This window comes from Planococcus citri, chromosome 1, assembly GCF_950023065.1.
Source record: "Planococcus citri chromosome 1, ihPlaCitr1.1, whole genome shotgun sequence".
In the NCBI taxonomy this organism is placed as follows: domain Eukaryota; kingdom Metazoa; phylum Arthropoda; class Insecta; order Hemiptera; family Pseudococcidae; genus Planococcus; species Planococcus citri.
Genome location: NC_088677.1, coordinates 2013318 through 2031657, shown reverse-complemented (window position 1 = coordinate 2031657; position 18340 = coordinate 2013318). Strand labels below are relative to the sequence as shown.

General features: G+C 34.3%; 2 protein-coding genes across 2 annotated transcripts; one reads left to right on the top strand and one right to left on the bottom strand.

Moving 5' to 3' along the window:
- The first annotated feature begins 315 nt into the window (after positions 1-315).
- On the top strand, positions 316-10327 carry LOC135844450 (pyridoxal-dependent decarboxylase domain-containing protein 1). Its single transcript, XM_065362673.1, has 15 exons — positions 316-484; positions 654-830; positions 908-1110; positions 1193-1382; positions 1462-1603; positions 1685-1812; positions 3795-3875; positions 3971-4072; positions 4156-4257; positions 4348-4419; positions 4500-4598; positions 8800-8958; positions 9021-9252; positions 9325-9477; positions 9584-10327. The coding sequence occupies exons 1-15, from the start codon at positions 449-451 to the stop codon at positions 9904-9906; spliced, it is 2199 nt and encodes a 732-aa protein (XP_065218745.1). The 5' UTR covers positions 316-448; the 3' UTR covers positions 9907-10327.
- Positions 10328-13683: 3356 nt separating this feature from the next.
- LOC135844432 (uncharacterized) lies at positions 13684-16745 on the bottom strand. Its single transcript, XM_065362638.1, has 3 exons — positions 16664-16745; positions 14525-16468; positions 13684-14411 (listed from the first exon to the last, which is right to left on the bottom strand). The coding sequence occupies exons 2-3, from the start codon at positions 15756-15758 to the stop codon at positions 13849-13851; spliced, it is 1797 nt and encodes a 598-aa protein (XP_065218710.1). The 5' UTR covers positions 15759-16468; positions 16664-16745; the 3' UTR covers positions 13684-13848.
- Positions 16746-18340: the final 1595 nt, after the last annotated feature.

The window sequence follows — 18340 nt, the reverse complement described above, 5'->3', positions numbered from 1 at the left end:
AGAAAAAAAACACTCTCAGCGGTCTAGACGTACCTTTCGAGTTCTACTACGTGGCAACACTGTGTTTTCAAAACTTCCTTTCAATCGGTTACATTTTTACATTTTTTTTCTTGTTTTCCAAGCAATTAATTGAATTAATTAATATTTCAATGAAAATTAATCATTGCCGAATAATTTAAAACATCTTAGTTCATATTCTAATCTGAATAACCACGAAAAATTTCATTTCCATTTTATTGAAAACAAAACAAAAGTAGTCTGCGAGAAATGCAAATGTTTTTTTGGTGGCAACATTTGCATTGATAATGACGTGAAAAAACTAATTTGTTTTATCAACTTCAACTACTGCTAAGTTATTGCAATGTTGGAGTATTTAAATATTTTAATATAATTTTGCCACGGTTATGATCAACTGTGTAGCTTTTTGAAGGAATTTCCTCATCTCATCATGGAAGAAAAAACGCTGGACGACTCCCTTAAACCGGTATGTGTACGGATGTAGTATCGGTGGATGAAAACGATGATCGCAAAATGCAAGATTCTAAACCGATACTTCGTTCGATATCCGCTACTTTATTAAAAATTCCGGTGTATTTGCAATGTGTTAAGTGTACCATAAACTCATTTCGAGCTATACCTGTTTTTTTCCACAGAACGTTCCATTGAACGGTCACGTTCCAGAATTAGAATTCCAAGTATCCACTGTTTTGAATCGATTGGAAGAAGCAGTGGAAAGGTTTGACGGTAAAGGCACTATTACGTCTCTGAAAGTAAATCAAACGTTGAATTCGTCAGCTAAACCTCCTCATGAAATCATAAATATCATTCAAGTGAGTAAAAACACAGCTCATCTAACTCGCTGGCATGAGTTGCTAATACACAATCATAATTGTTATGTTTTGTTTAGGACGCGATTGTGAATTTAAACTTGTCGAAAGATGAAGAAGAACCGAACTTGGCTATTTTACCTGCGTTAAGGGATGTGGATAGATTGTCGCTTTTATCTCATAGTTTAAAACAGTATATTCTTTGCTTGGATTTAGCTCATTCCGAGTATCTCACCAACTGGATTCACAACGAAACTACAAATTGCATCAAACAGTTATTCGGGTACCTACGCCGGAATCGAGCAAACGATACATATTAATGAATTTGCTATTCTTATTAGCATTATATTTTTTAATTTGCGCAGATTCACGGATTGTGGTATTTCTTTCGACAATAATCACCTCGAGGGTATCTTAAACTTATTTCGTTTGCTACTTTTGAGAAAATATCGTACATATAACCACGATGGCTTCGAAGCTTTTGCGCAAAACGAACCTGTGATATATTATAATACACCGTCGATGTTTGTTGTGGCCCAATATCTTTGTAGCTGCGTAAGTAATTCGATGCGATATATGAAAATTATTTCTTTATACCTTACGTTAGTGTATTGAAATAATTTCGATTTTTTAGACCGGCCTGCCTTCAAAGTTTATTCGTGAAGTTCCTTTGTTCACATCATCTAAGAAAACTGAAGAAATGGAAGTATTCAAAAGAATCGTCGAGGAAGATAAAAATAATCACAAAGTTCCTCTGTTATTTTTATCTGGAGCTGGTTCGTATTGCATCAAGTTTAATTAATAGAGGTAGATGATATAATTTGGGTGATGAAAATTTTCAATTTTGATTTATTTAGAAAGTCAAATTGTTCCGTATATTTGTAATGTTTCCGGTATTCGAAGTGTATGCAAAGAATATAGTATATGGTTGCACCTTGTTGGTAGCTCGATTGCAATTTTACCAATACTACTTAGCAAACAATTAGTAAGTATTGTATAATAAGTATTAAGGTGCTTATTTTCTAGTCAACAATTGAAAATGTAATGAGTGATTAAATCCTTGAATGGGGAGTCGTAAATTTTAGCTATTTAATGCAACCATTGCAAAGAAATTGATTCATTCATAGGACGTTGAGTTTATTGGCCTTATTTCACTGCCTCGGATGTGTATGTTTTCAAGCAAGGGGTATGGATACTGCGATTATCTTTTGAAGTTGTAAAGATAAGATACAGATGTTTGATTATGGGTGTGCCTGAATGTGTCTTTGGGTGAAGGGGAATGAACTTCCCACCTTGTTGTTGTCTGGGCTCGAAAAAACGTTATTTTTATCATTACGTAGTTAGTTGGTTAGCGAATTTTCTGTCGTTGTTTTTCGATTTTATTGGTTTCGATAATGATCAATTTAAAATGTTCGAAGTTGGAGATACACGATTCGAACTGAAATGGTGAAATCGAATTTTAAGATACAAAAAGAGAAAAAGCGATTGGTGGAATAATTTGATAATTCCATGGTAATAATTTATATTACGTCTGTGGTTTCGGCAGCCAGAAAAACTATTTGGTTTAAAATTTTTCCTATAAGCCGCTCGCTGAAGGCGTGCACTGGTAAGGATGGTAGTATGGCATTGTCATTAGCGAATTTGCCACCCGAGTTATTATTACAAATATTCGAATACTTGCCGCTGAACGATGTATTAAGTTGCGGAAACGTCTGCGATGACTGGGCTCGATTAGCTGCGTACAAATGTCTGTACCGGGAGGTCACAGTTACTTCGGACGTACGGCTTGAAGAATTGCTGAAAATACTCTCTACGTACGCGAAGAACGTTGAAATAGTCACGCTGTCTAATCGAAACGATGCGAACATCATATTAAAAGCGTTAACTAAATGTCCGAAGCTGCGCTGCCTGAATATGCAAAACTGCAGCGGTACGAGCACCGACTGTGTTTCCACATCGTATCTTATAAACGTGTTCCGTAAAACCAACTTATCGCAGTTCTCCATCAAGCAATGCACGTGTTTCGTTCACGTGCTATCAATTTTACCGCCCGAGCCTCATTCTCGTAAAATGATCGGATTTTCGTCGGATGGCACAAACAGCGCAACCCAAAATTTACACTTTTTAGGGCCTCATTTTTTCTCGATGCTGGAAACGAGTGCCGATTCTTTGACCTATCTCAGCATAGTGGACGCGAACATCAACTTTGTCACGACAGATTTTACAACTCTGTTTCATCTGATCGGTAATTGTCGTAAGCTGAAAGAGTTGAGTTATCACGTTTGCTATTTACCCATCACCGACGATAATTTTATTCAGCTTTTCAATCTGAATTGCCTAGTTTCTTTGAGCTTAAAAAGTATAAGACGAGTATCGTGCGAAGTTTTGGAAAACTTTTTCCATCCTGATCGTACTGGTAGGATCAGGCAGCTTGAATTATTCGATATAGGACCGATGACGACAGCTACTCTGAAACGTATAGGTCACGGATGTCCGAACTTGGAGAGCTTGGCTTTGTATCAGTTAACCGGCGCCAGAGAAGCTCTGCTGAAACGCGACCTTCTCGAAGAACTGGCACGTAGTTTTACCCAGTTGCACAGCTTGATATTGTCGTACGTCGATGAAAGCATTATCGATATTGTCATTTTGTTGGCCAACAAGTTAACTCATCTGAAGCTCATTGAATTCGAAGTGCTGACTCGTAACGATTTCGTTTTCAAGTTAAAGTCCGCCTTGAGCGAAAGTTTAACTCAGTTTGATGTAAAATCTTCGTGTTTTGGCAGAGTAACGTGCCAATTGAAAAAACAGTTTTTGATCGAGTCTAATTTATTAAGTATTAAGTGCTGATATCCATTTAATCATTGCGTTATTTTTTATTTCGATTTTACCATAAAATAGAGGCTTATATTTGTTCATCCGATAATTTCATTATTTGTTTTTTTTTTAATTTATTTTTTTATTTTACAGGATGAACAATCTGTACAATCAGCCGATAGTATCACCGTCTCTTTGGGATCTTGGTTGAAAATACCTGCTCTTCCGTCTGTTGTATCCTTTAATAACCAATCCGAATTCTGTATAGTTATAAATTAAAACTGAATTTTGTATTACGAGAATATTTCCTTAATAATTTCAAAAATCAGACGTTATACAATCGTAATAAGGATGACGAAACCTTTCCTAATGTTGTAGAGAACGATATTATCAAAAATTCCATCGCACTTCCTTTATGGACCACATTAAAGGTAAATTTCGGTATAAGAATTGAACTACATATTCACATATTAAGTAGATAATCAATTTATATAGATACCTATTTTTTTTTCAGAGTTTGGGTTACGATAAAATCATCAGTGATTTTATCGAAAAGTTCGAATCTTGTCAGAGACTATACAACAGACTAGAAAAAATTGGTAGCCTAAAATTGATTGTAAGTACTAAACAGCACGTACGATTTTTTTTTCATAGTGACGATACTAGTTGGCGGTGAGAATTGTAAAATGACTATTATCAATTTCAGAGTCAACCTCCTGGCGAAGGTAATACAAATATATCAGTTACTGATCTCATCTCAAAACCATCGGTGCAAAGTGTGAGTACACTATATTTCTGCACTCGGATGAGTTTATTAAAAATTTTGTTAATGGGAAACATTTTGTATTTTTTTTGCAGGATGTATTTGAATTGGTGTGCAGTTCTGTGGTGTTCAAGTTTCTTCCTGAAAACAATGATATGTGGTCTTCGTCTTACTGTGATAAATTGAATTCTTGGGTAAGTGTATGAACATTGATAACCTAATCGTTAGTTTGTGAGTATTTTTTTTTTAATAATTGTGGGTCATTCCATGTCAAATCATCCTAAATTTGCTTGGTCCGTCGATTTTTTTCGTATTTTACAAGACGGCAGGGGTCATCAAATGATAAAAAATAGCGCAAACCGGAGGTCCTTATAAAGTTATAATTTTTTTTTGCGAGCCGAGCATTGTAGTCTAGTCGAATTAGCTCCAAAAAATGCCTCCGCTCGCACTGAATGTAAAAAGCGATCTGATGACTGATTCTGAATCTAGACGTCATTTGGAAAAAAATAAGCTTGGGTGCCATTTTTTTAGACCCCTCCCCTTCCGAGGGTCCACCCCCCTTTCTTGAAAATGCACGTATCTCCCCTTCTATTGGTCATATAGAAAAATGTTCCAAATGAAAGTTATTTCTTGAAGGCTTCTCTACATTTTTGGTTATTACAAAAATTTCATTTGGAGCAACCCTTGCCCCACAAATTTGAAAAGTCCACTTTGAAAAATACTCAAAATCACAATATTTGCATTTAACGGAGAAAATATTGAAGATAGTGCAAAAGTGATGATCACATGAGTTAATCAGAAAAAAATTTCCTATCCAGAAAGATTTTGATAAATTTCCCCAACCCCTCCCCCTCTGAGGACCCCCTGCCCCCTTGCACATATCTCCCTTCCTAATAGCCCCACAAAAAAAATTTCAAGTAAAAATTATTCCTTGAAGGCTAAAATTCATTTCTTGAGAAAAAATTTCATTTGAGAGCAGCCCCTATCGGCCGCCCCCTCCAAATTTGGAAAATCAATATTTTTGATAAAGATCACATTATTTGCATTAATTGCGAAAATTATTGAAAATAGCGCAAAGGTGATGATTACTTCAAGTATTCAGAGTGAAATTTCCTATCCAAAGACATCGTTATCACTCCTCTCTTCCCCCGCCCGTAGGTTCCACCCTTTCTATAAAATTTAATCCTTTTTGGTATGTACCTATGAGTACATTTGAAAATCACTTTGAAGTTTTGGATTTAGATTTTCATAGTTATTTGCAGAGCTCAGATATTCTTAAACAAAAAGAGAAGTAGGTACGAGTGAGTCGAGATTCTTAAAAAGTGAAAACAATAAAAAGTGAGGTAAGTGTTGCAGATCACGCGGCGAAATTTTGCGAAAAAAATGAAGAAATATCCAAATACATAAATGATACAAAAATTTGAAATTGAGCAAAATATTCCATAAATACTTAGGTACGTCAAATTGGTATTCTCTAAAAACACGAAAAATTAATTTCTACTTAAATGTCTAAATAATTATAGTTTTCTTTACTTACTTGTGATTTTAATTTTGAGGAATAGAAATTAAAATGACCTTTTCACAATCCTTAAAAATCAATGTCTACCTCACATTTAATAATGAAGAAGTTATCATTTCTTTTTCTTTCTTCAATTTTATGATGAAATAAAACGCTCTATTTTGCATTTTTGGTCATGATTTCTTGAAGGTTCATTTTTATAAGTGGCATTGTGGCAATAGAAAAGTTCCACAGACAAGGTAAATGTGTAGATTTAAATGGAGGTATTTTTACTTTTCATGTCATTTTCCAAGTAAAAGTTGCAACATTTCAAATTTTACCTGGACTGGGGATGGGGAACAAAATATAAAATTAAGAACTTTTTATCGAAGTAAATGATTAGTTATCATAATTTATAAGAAATGTTATTATTTTACAAGTTTATATAGGTTCAAAAGTCTTTAAAACTGGGTTTGAAAAATTCCTCGATTTTTCTGTAGAAATTTGCTATTGCCACTATAAGGAAACCTTAATTATTACTCAACAATATTAGTAAAATCGTCCTGGAATTAAATTTTCCAGTAAAATAACACCCATTTGTTAGGGAATATTTTACGTTTTAGAGCATATTTTGGTATTTTTGAGAGAATATTTAAGCGCATATTAAGGATTGTTTACGAAAAGAATATCCGAGCCCTGCTAATTATAACTATGAAAATCCAAAATCCAAAATTTTGAAGTGATGTTTCGATTTTTAATGAAATGATTAAATTTTTTGAAAAGGGTAGCACCTGTGGGTGGGGGAGGGGAGAAGTGACGACGAGGGCGGGGGAGAGAAGGTGTGATGAAGATATCTCTGGATAGGAAATTTCACTCTGAATACTTACTTGAAGTAATCATCACCTTTGCGCTATTTTCAATAATTTTCGCAATTAATGCAAATAATGTGATCTTTATCAAAAATATTGATTTTCCAAATTTGGAGGGGGCGGCCGATAGGGGCTGCTCTCAAATGAAATTTTTTCTCAAGAAATGAATTTTAGCCTTCGAGGAATAATTTTTACTTGAAATTTTTTTTGTGGGGCTATTAGGAAGGGAGATATGTGCAAGGGGGCAGGGGGTCCTCAGAGGGGGAGGGGTTGGGGAAATTTATCAAAATCTTTCTGGATAGGAAATTTTTTTCTGATTAACTCATGTGATCATCACTTTTGCACTATCTTCAATATTTTCTCCGTTAAATGCAAATATTGTGATTTTGAGTATTTTTCAAAGTGGACTTTTCAAATTTGTGGGGCAAGGGTTGCTCCAAATGAAATTTTTGTAATAACCAAAAATGTAGAGAAGCCTTCAAGAAATAACTTTCATTTGAAACATTTTTCTATATGACCAATAGAAGGGGAGATACGTGCATTTTCAAGAAAGGGGGGTGGACCCTCGGAAGGGGAGGGGTCTAAAAAAATGGCACCCAAGCTTATTTTTTTCCAAATGACGTCTAGATTCAGAATCAGTCATCAGATCGCTTTTTACATTCTGAGCGAACGGATGAGGTAATTCGACTAGACTATTGAGGGTATTTAAATATTTTGTTTTTTACTAAAAATATTTCCCTTTTTTGCAAAAAGTTGAAAAAAATTGTTTTTTTTTGCAAAAAATCCCAAAAAGTCATACTTTTTTTTACCAAACATTCTCAACAATTACTAAAAAGTTTCGCTCATTTATCAAAACGAGAAAATATTCAAAGTCTCACTTTCTTCACAAAAACTGCACAAAAGTCTCCCTTTTTACCAAGAAAATTTTTTCCAAAAAGTATATTCTTTTGCGTACACCTAATTTCTCAAAAAATCTCGCTTCTTGCTAGAAATTGAAAAAAAATTGCAAAAAGTCGTACTTTTTTATCAAAAATTGCCCAAGTCTCGATTTTTTCCCAAAAAAATTCCTTAAAGTCTGTCTTTTTCATTTAAAAATTTTAAATAAAGTTAAAGTCTGGCTTTTTGTCCAAAATTTTTAAAACAAAGTACGTAATTTTTTCGCCAAAAGTTGACAAAAATCTCGTTTTGTTCACAAAATTGCAAAATTTTGCTTTTTTAGCAGAAATTTAAAATAAAAATTTGACAAAAATTGCAAAAATTTAAAATAGGCCTATGTCAATAATTCCCATGGTTGCTATTTTTTGCTAAAATTGTAAAATGTGTGTCTTTTGATAAAACATTTTCGCTTTTCCGCAAAATTTTGGAAAATTTTTACTTTGTTCCTAAAAATTACGTGAAAGTTTCGTTTTTTGGTTACTTTGTTAGAAATTGTCAAAATACATATATGTCATTAACTTTCTAAAAATTCTGTTTTTTGCTGAAACTTTCAGTCTTGGTTTTTGCCAAAAAAATGTCAAAAATTCTCGTTTTTCACAAATTTAGAGCAATTTTTTCTTTTTATAAAAAAATAGTCTCGACTTTTATAGATATTGTAAACATTATTTTGGTAACCAAAAATTTTCGAAAAGTTGCAAAATAGTTCAACTTTTTAAAATTAAAATCGGGTAAATTTCAATTTGGAATGTGCTTTCTTTTTGTGAGACTTTTGAAAATATGAAAGTGAGTGTACCTCAAGCTCCTTGTTTCCAAAATGGGTTCGCTGATTGATACTGCCGAAAAATTTGAAACAAATAATTCAATTACCTTCAAACATTCGAAAATGATTACTAAATTAAAATAATCTTATAATGTATAATCTCTGTGAAACTACTTTGGATTGACAAGCTAGGGTAATATTTGTAAAAAGGACCTTAACGAATATGTACTTGATTTAAGACATTTTCGAATAACTTTATTGATGCCCATCAATCTTGAACAAAAATGATCTGTCTTTTTTCTATTCTATTTTTATTAATTTTTTTTTTTCAGTTGAGTCAAGTGCTGCACAGAGAACTTCCGGTGGTTCCTATCAGTGCGATGGAATCGAAAGATAACGGAACTGTCCTACGTTACGCCCCTTTTGCAAACACTCCATTGATTTCAAGCGCCGATTGGCAATCGTTTTATGCGTGTTTGGACCAGCAATTGGTAACGTCTAAAATTATCTAGACAAATTGTGACAAATTCTTGACGATCAATTTTTGTTGCAGGAAATTTTGAAATCGACAGTAGCTCAAAAAGAAGCATTGTATAAAGTTATTCAGAATTCGGCTTGTTTGAAATTGGTCGAGTTGCCAGATTGGGCTGGTTTAGGTGGTGTGCGTTATATTCCCGAAGCATGGGTTGCAGATTCGTCGGAAGAGGCTAATAAAGACGAACTGAATCGTTTAAATTTACAAATTGTTCAACAACTGCGGAATACAGATTCGGCTTTTTCAATTGGTAAATAGAATATTATTCTGATGAATTTCTTATTCAGCAAAGAGTTAACTAACCCTTCTTTGTATTGTTTAGGCGAATCTAGGGACGGATTTGCTTGTATTCGTTTTGGAATGGTTGGCTGGGATTCAGACGTGACCGATTTGATTAGTTTGGTCGAAACGGTAGGAAAACAAGAAGAAGATTCGTGGAATTTCATCGACACAATGGCCGAAGTCGTTAAAAAAGGTGATTTGAGCATCTCCAATTTTTTCTTCAGGAATAATTTACCTACTTGTGGATAAGTAATTAAAATTGAAATAAACCGGAAAATATTTTTATTGCTTTTGAACAGGTATAGAAACAGCCACTCTGGATTTACAAAAAGAAAACGAAGAGAAATTATGGCAAGAAGGTATCCTAAGACACGTTCCCGTATTCGGGAACATAATGAACTGGTGGTCTCCAATAAATAAAGATGGAGTAGGCGGCGTCAAAGGTCGCAGTTTAGATTTAACCGCCGGTGTCATCGAATCTACAGAAAATATTTATCGTTACCATATGCAAGGTGCTTCGAAAGTATCCAAATCATCGTCTCAATCCAGCGTTCAAGCACCTCCTACACCCACCCTCGCTGTTAAAAGTGACAACGAAGAAAGCACTCCAGCTGTACAATGAATGGCTAAAATGTTGTATACCAAGTGCAATAAAGTATACCAAATTTTTAGCTTTATTAAGTCGCTTTTTCAAGTTGTTCTGTTACTTGTTTGTTCTTTCTTTTTAGTTGAAATATTTTTTATTATTATTACATTGGCACATGTCTGGTTTACATCCATGTTGTTTGTTACTATTGTACAATAATTCCTAATTACTTTCAGTTCGTTTCTTTTTATTGACTTTGTATTAAGAAAAACAAAATAGCCTGCTGATGTGACTGATGGAAGTCGACTTTTTGTAGTTTCGCGTTTCCATAATTTTCTAGCTTCATTTGGCTTGATATTTGTCACCGTAAATTTTCGTTAGGAATTATTTTATTTTAAATATTTTCACTTTATTTTATACGTGTAATTTCATTATTAAATTTTATCCTTTTTTAAAAGCATTATTTATTGTATTACAATTTTATATTACTACGTAATGTATAAAGAGCTTACATTTTTTTCGAGTTAGTAAAATTAGAACTTAGTTTTGGAATTTTTTTTCATTCAAAAATTACTGAAACACGTTTAATTCGCCACGATAGAATTTACAATTGTAATGGCAAGTCATTTATTTGTATTCATCAACGAAATATATGTTTGTATTGTATTCTTGAAAAATTATGTCATTTTTACGGTTGAATCTACGTAACAATTAATACTTAAAATTGGAACCATCTGCTCCCTTTTGCGCCAATTGTACGGCCGTTTGTGGTTTTTGCGAATTAATTTTGACATTTTGACACCTCCGTCGCTGTGCGAATGCCCTCGACGGCCTCGACTAATTTTGAAAATCTCCTACTCGGAATTTTTTTCGATTCTCCTGCGTACAGCCATGTGCAAGAGTATTTTGTTTAAATTATTGAAATTGATACGAAATTCATTATTTTTACAATGACGTCATGTACTTACATTTTATGTAGCATTTGTTGCGGAATTCTCCGCAACTGGTCGACTTGTATTTTAGAATAATTCGTGAAGCATACCTTGGTTCATTCACCCTTCAAATTTTTGGTTGGGCAAACATGCATACTTGTGCTCATGATGAGTTGCCTACTTACTATTTTGAAGGAGGACTCTGGAACTGTTCTGAATTTTTCAACTTTTCATATGCCTAATGATAATGATCGTTGCTTTCAAAATGTGCTGAGTTGTAAAATGAAAACGTTTTCATGTTCAAATTGCGCCATATGTTTGCAATTAAGCGAATCCGTAGTTCTGATAAATGCATGCATACTTTGGAAATTTGGACGCAAAGTTGAAATTCCAACTCATTTTTAAGAGGGTGCAACGTCCCAAAAAACTTCGAAATAGAGGTGAGAGCATGAGGAGATTTCTGCGGATTTTGGATGTGTTTTTATGAATACCTTCTGCGATACAATGAGCCAGAAAAACCTTGTGTAACAAGTTTTTCCCCGGTTACATGCCATAATTGCCATATCTCCTACACTGCAGGGAACACAGTAAAAGAATTTTGAAGTTGATTAAAAGATGAGATAAGTGCCCGGTAGGTAATTATGTTGACAAATTAGATAAAAGAATAAATTAAAAATCACTCGTTAACTTACTTTTTGAACGCCCCTCGTAGATGAATAACGCAGCCCAAGAATAAAAAAGTTGATTGGCTATTTACAAGTTACCTACCTAGGTACTTGTAATCTTCGGTCGTCCTTTTAAATTAAGGACTTGAGATTTTATTGATCAATTAAGTAAGAAATTTTTTGAAAAGTCAATATTTCATGTACGTAATGTAGGTAACTGATATGTAAATTGATTTGTTGAGAATTAGAAGAGAGAGAGAGAAGGGAATGAATCGAACTATTTATGTGGAATTTAATGCTTTCAACATTTTTTCACACCTATTTCGTAAATAATTTATTGTGATTCCTCTCCACATTTTTTATTGGGGGATGGGGGTTGCACTAACGATCGCTTCGGGAATAGCTGCACTTGTTTAAAATAATATGCTTTTTTCGGACCTTGTTTTTCTTTGTTTGTTTGTTTTTTTCATCATTTATTAACCATAGAATTAAGTACCAAGAACTTTTATAAAAATGATTAATCACTCAAGTACCTATTTGATATCTGCCAAACTGTACTTAAAACATTAAAGGCAACATTTTTCCAATTTCATTTGCATTTTTTGATTGAACAATAATAACACAATCAAAGTTACAAAGTACCTACCTACCTACCTACCTACCTACCTACCAAATAAATCTCCCCCCCCCCAAAAAAAAACAGAATCTACTCAAAACCATTACACACAGGTAATTATATTTTTAAAAAACAATTTTTTTTGTTTTTAGCGTGTTAAAACACAATAAATTTTTCATTTGAGATTTTGATATAGTTGGGATAGGAAAAACTATGAAAGGGGGAAAGAGACGAGAATTACTTCGTAACCATTTCAGATAATAATTATGCGATGCCTAGCTAGCTCAGAAGGGTTGATTTTTCCCAACTGCACACTATACACATTTAATTACGAGATACCTACATAATAAATTCCTGTCTCTTTTGAGGGTCTCCCTACTAAAGGCGTCGACAGGACTTAACTATAAAAGAAGTATACATAACACTTTGCGTAAATCACCGATGTCCGGATACATCGCGAAGTACCAAAAAGATCCTATTTAATTGATCTTCGGATCGATCAAATATTAAAAACTAATTACTTTAACCACACGCGAGATGGGTAGCTACAAGACTAGGCAGGTAGATCACTAAGATTCCCATGGGCCTGATATTACATCAACACGACAAGGAACCAGCTAACCCGTATTACTGAGACCAAGTGAAGATTTGCCGCCAAAATAGATCGTTATATAGGCAGAAATCTTCTTCTATACCACATGACACATTTACTGAATTGATCAGTAAAAATGATTTTTACTGACCAATTCAGTAGATTTTTCACTGTTTTGCAGTAAAAAACTACTGCTTTTAAGAAGCCAAAATGTCGTGACTGCTAAGCAGTGAAATTTCACTGTTTCAAATTTAGAGAGTAGTTCTTTCTGGCACTCTATACTTAAAATTGCAAAAACAAATGTAGGTATATTATTTTATGGGAAAACTAGTTCAAAGAACTAGGCGTATTACTCTCAGAGTTGCACAAAAAAATCACTAAAGAATAAAAAAGAGCACACGTGAACGATCGACTTTGAGTCTAAAAATTTTATTTCTCTGAATTGAAGAATATTTAAGCATCGAGTGACGTCATTCACACAATTGTAATGGTTGAGAATGTTTATTTTTCGGAATAATTGGATGATTCAAATTGCTTTTGTTGATCACTGCTGTATAGGCGATTAAAAATTTTATTATGTTCCATAAAATTGATTACCTGGGTAATTCTCAAAAATTGGGGTAATTTCAATATTGAAAAAAAAAAAAAAAAAAAACACTTTTTCAAAATTTTCAAAATTGGATTCATAAATATGCATACCCTGGATCTCATTTTTGGTATTGGTCACGATCAATCCCCCCTGGGGTAGTGGGAGGGGGGCTTTAAAGATTTTTCAGACACGACATAAGAATTTCCATCGTCGTGTCGAACATGCCTTAAGAATTTCCATCGTCGTGTCGAACATGCCTTAAGAATTTCCATCGTCGTGTCTTTAATAACTTAATATTTTTTAAAAAAGAATTTCACGTCTATTTTCATATATCACGCTCGTTTATTCACGCTCGTTTGTTTGCTATACTACCATCAGCATAAAATTCTCACTCAGCAGTTATCCGATATGAAACGCCTAAATACAGAAAAAAAAACAAAAAATAACACACATGCAATTTTCCGAGTCGTTGTAGTAATTATTTGCAACAATAACAATACATGCGTTAAAGACATATCAACTTAAGTATATTGAGTAAGTTCGAAGAAATGATCAAACAAAATGCTTATTTATTCATTAACTGCTTATTTCAAGTCATCACAATGCACAGAAAACTTTAAACAACGCTGAAATTTGATAGGAGGAGGAATTCGTGAGATTATCTGAGTTTTATACACTGTATCTTCGTCAGGTTTGTTCGGATAAGTATAAATGAAGCCAGGGTGAAATTTAGTGGCCTTTGATCTCAAAAAAGTTATATGGTACGTGTCGTTCTCATTCACTCGCATAATTTTCCCGATCCATTTTCGTATTCCATTTTCTTCCTCCAGTTTGTATTCCACAATAACATAATCGTCTTCCATCAATGGCTCATCTTTATCATTGGCAGTAACGTCGTCATTACTCGCGGAGGCTTCATCATTACCAGCCAAAGCTTCATCATTACCAGCGGCGACTTTATCATCACTAGCAATCACTTCTTTATCCTCAGAAGGTTCAGTATTATCATTGGCATGATCGTAGTAAATTTGTTTGGTTCTATGGTAATGAACACATTGACCGATGCACTCGAAGCAAGACATAGTGTTGAAATATAATGTACGTTTTTCATCTTTCCACCAACGTACCTGGTGCACTTTCATTGTACCTGAACAAAAAAAAAAACAAAATACAAAATTACTATCATCCATACAAAAAAAAAAAAAAGAAATGAAATACGAAATAACTATCATTCCAGAAGCATGATTTTAAAATGTTCACCTTTAATTGCCGGAGAAAACAATTTCAGATCTTCCTTTCCGATATCACCAGTTGGGTCCACGGAAATAATATCAATGTTTTTTATTTGATCAATGACTGTTGTGGAAAATTGCGCAAAATTGGAAATATCATTATTCTGGGCGACTATTTTATCGCAGGTACGCTTTAAGGTGGCTCCAATACCGTCTGGAGCGCCCTTTCTGTGTCCTGCCTCCGAATAATTCCAAGTAAAATGTTCTAAATTATTAAACATAGGTATAATATGATTCAACATGATGTAGAACATATAACGATTCCTATACTGAGTAGCGGGTGAGTCGGAAAGAACGTGTAGTCTTTTTACATTTACGTGCGCTTGAAGGATTGGTTTCAAATGACCAAAAATCTCAGCTGGGCTGTGCGTCAAATTATCGGATATAGTACAGAACGCTTTTTTTTTTTTCTCAAAAGCTAAAGAATAGGCGACACCAGTATGGATAGTGACCTGTGATCGATTTCCACCGAAATGAATACTTTGTATTTCGGTTGCGTATTTACAGCTATAATTTTCGGCGAAATCTACATGTATTAATAGTTCATCCGTGGTCAAGTTTTTCTTCAACTCTCGAATGGCTTCTTTCTGGTGATAATCAGTCGCGACGTGTTCCAAGTATGCAGGCAAGATCTTTGATGAAAATCGTACCACTAATTCACGTTTTGTACAGTATATCCTTTGTTTTGCTGTACGGCGATGCTGTTTCTGATCTCTGCCAATTTCAACTGCACTTTCCCACGAATCGTAAAAGCACTCCTCAGAACCATCAAATGGTAAAATCGATACAGCTTTTTCACAGCAAGAAGCGCATTTTCGAAATCGACATGCTTCAGTCACTGGATCGCAGAGCATCTCATTTTTGATCAATTTATCGATGTTTTCTTCATTTACGATGTTCAGTCTTCGAAGTTGTTTACACATCAGTTTTGCGTTCTCACATTTGACACACAGACAAGTGTCTCGATCGCCGACTTTTTTTTCCACAACCCAGAACGGACGTAACTTACAGAAGGTGGAGAATGCAAGATTGAATGAACTTTTCTCGCAAAACTTCGTATACAAATATTGCAGAGAATTGGTCAAAAAACGCTTTTGCTTTTTGACCTTTTTAAAAACAATTTGATCACTTTTCGATGGGCTCATAAGAGACACTTCGTCGTCTTCGAAAAATCTACAAACCTCTTGTTTAACTAACGTCATCTGTTTTTTTTTTTGCACCAACGCATCGTTTCTCTTGAGATCCGCACCGGAATGATTTGAACGGAAAGTATGGTTTACAGGTGCCGAGGAAACAATATTTTTTCACAGATTTCAAATTTATACAATTAGACACCATTCTTCGTTTCTTGTAGCCTTTTAAAGTTGATAATGAGTTTCCAACATCGTTCATCACACTAGCACTGAATAAAAGTTGTCTTTTAACTTCAGGCGAAACAGATTTTCCTCGGAGTTTGCGATTTAAAGCGGTTCGTGGAGATCGTGACTTTTGAGCAGTTTCTTCTTTAAGCCTTTGATATTGTTTTTTGTATTTTGCGGCCTGTTTTAACAAGAGTGAGTTACTCTTTGTTAAAGCAGCAATGGTTCTCTGCTTAGCTTTCCGGTTAGCTCTGGCTCTTTTTTTACCCTTTTCTTGTCTGGTGCTGGTTGATGGTACGTTTTCATTTTGCTTCTTTTTTGCCAAATATTTTCTTTTAGCTATTCTCCACTTTTCTCGTCTTGCTTCAATGACACGTTTCGACTCTTTCGTTTTCTTCTTCGCGATTTCTTCTTTCTTTTTAGCGTACCTTTCTCGGCGTTTTTCATTTTCTCTAGCTACAGCTTGTGGATCTGCTTTGATACGAAGGCGTCGATTTTTTTCTCGTAGCTTCTTCCGACGTAATATTTCGCTCCTAGGAAGTGCCATGATCCTACTGAACAGTAAAACATGCAATAAGTTGTCATAAAACTGAAATTTTGGCGTTTAAATATGTTTATTTAGTTTAAACAGTTCTTAAAGACACGACGAGGAAAAAATTGTGTAGGGGAAATGTTGTAAAATCTCGAAAAAAAGGGCATTAGAAAATACCATTTGATGAAATTTCTTGTATCAATGTAACAGTACTTACCCATTAAATATTTGTAAACTTTTTTTCAGATGAAAATCGGTTCATTAGCATAAAAATATTCAGACACGTCTATGGAACTTGAATATCAGACATGTAAACATTTCACATGTGTTTTGATTTCTTACGAGCTAAATTAATTGGCATTCGGCTTTTGAAATGTGGATAGTACTCTTATCAACCATTCGAATCAGTGTGACCATTTATTCACATAAAAAAATATTTTTAAAATGGTAAAAAAAAAATCTGAAAAATGAACACGGCGATGGACGTTTTAGTCGGGGACAGACTTTGAACCCCCCGTAAGGTTATTTAATAAAAGTGTTGAGGTCTACTGATAGCATCAAAATGTAGAAAATGTCATCTAGAACAATTTTGTATCTATCATTTTTTTGATAAAATGCATATTTGTATCAGAAAAACGGGATTGAAAAAAAAAACCTGTGCTGGGACAGGACACGACTAGGAACTTTTGGCCATTCAACCGATTCGGGGTGGGGAGGGGGAGGGGGTCCAAGCATGTTTAAATGGTTAATTTGATGCCCGAGTGGTACTGAACCAAGTTCTGTAAAAAAAATCACATAATCTTGTATACTTTTGAAGAAATTGCTAGGAATTGTTTTGGGACAGAAATTTGCCCAATTTTTGAGAATTACCCACCTATTAGTACATAGAACACAAGCTGATTAGATAATGATTTAAATGGCATGTGCTTATAGGTATATAATGGGAATTGTTCAATCACTTTTTCAATTTCAAGTTACGTACATACCTATCGTGCATACCAATTTGGAATTTTCAAAGAGTCAAAATGTGTTCTTATAAGCATTTTTTCGTTTGTATTTTTGTAATTTTTTCATGTTTCGATTGGACCAATGGCCACTGTTGTGGAACCGTATGTTCAAGTTGGTTTCCTAAAAGTCTTCTGGGTTATGGACTATGTGGTGACTGCACAGATGGTACTCCTCATTGTGCATTTGGCTCTTGTAATATTTTCGGCTGCAATTGTCCCACAAACTGCCGAACAGGAAGATGCGATAGCGATTGTTCCGCAGGGGGAAGAAGAAAAAGAGAAATCACGCTCAGAAAAGAAAACATATCCATGTATTACATAATGAAGAACGCAGACAAAGATCGCGATGGTAGACTCCACTTGGATGAATCGATAGACTACTTGACCAATGTCGCCAAATTGACAGTTCCAAAGGGTGCTCTTATTGCGGAGTTCAACAAATTGGATCGCAATAAGGATGGATTTCTGATTCCTTCTGAGATTGATACTCCACAATGAATTATACCTACTCGTACATCATAAGTTTTATTTACCTGTCTAATTAATGTAGATGATTGTGTACTTTCCATCTCGAAATTCTTTACTAGAATAAATTGTTTCTAATTTACCAACATTTTCTTTTATTTTCATAAATGAATGTTCAAGTTTTCAAGTTTAAAAAAAAATCCTTCTGTGCTATTAAGTAGGTACCAATATGCCTCGTATTTCATATCATCCAAAGTATTACCTATTTCTTTACTTGTTCAACCTAGATAAGTGGAATCGCAAGGGAAACGGATTTTTCCCACTTTTGCATAGGTTTTCCGCTTGTGCTATTGCTACATGGTAATTAGGATAGAAAAAGTTTTCCACTCGAAAATAGTTGCTTGTCTTGAGCAGGTAGGATG

Bases quoted from the DNA above. Each gene is read 5' to 3' on its own strand.
- LOC135844450 (XM_065362673.1), top strand. From the start codon at position 449: ATGGAAGAAAAAACGCTGGACGACTCCCTTAAACCG. The intron at 1,111-1,192 runs GTACCTACGCCG...TAATTTGCGCAG, and splicing joins TGCATCAAACAGTTATTCGG to ATTCACGGATTGTGGTATTT. The intron at 9,253-9,324 runs GTAAATAGAATA...TGTATTGTTTAG, and splicing joins AGATTCGGCTTTTTCAATTG to GCGAATCTAGGGACGGATTT.
- LOC135844432 (XM_065362638.1), bottom strand. From the start codon at position 15,758: ATGACGTTAGTTAAACAAGAGGTTTGTAGATTTTTCGAAGACGACGAA. The intron at 14,412-14,524 runs GTGAACATTTTA...TTTTTTGTTCAG, and splicing joins GTTTTCTCCGGCAATTAAAG to GTACAATGAAAGTGCACCAG.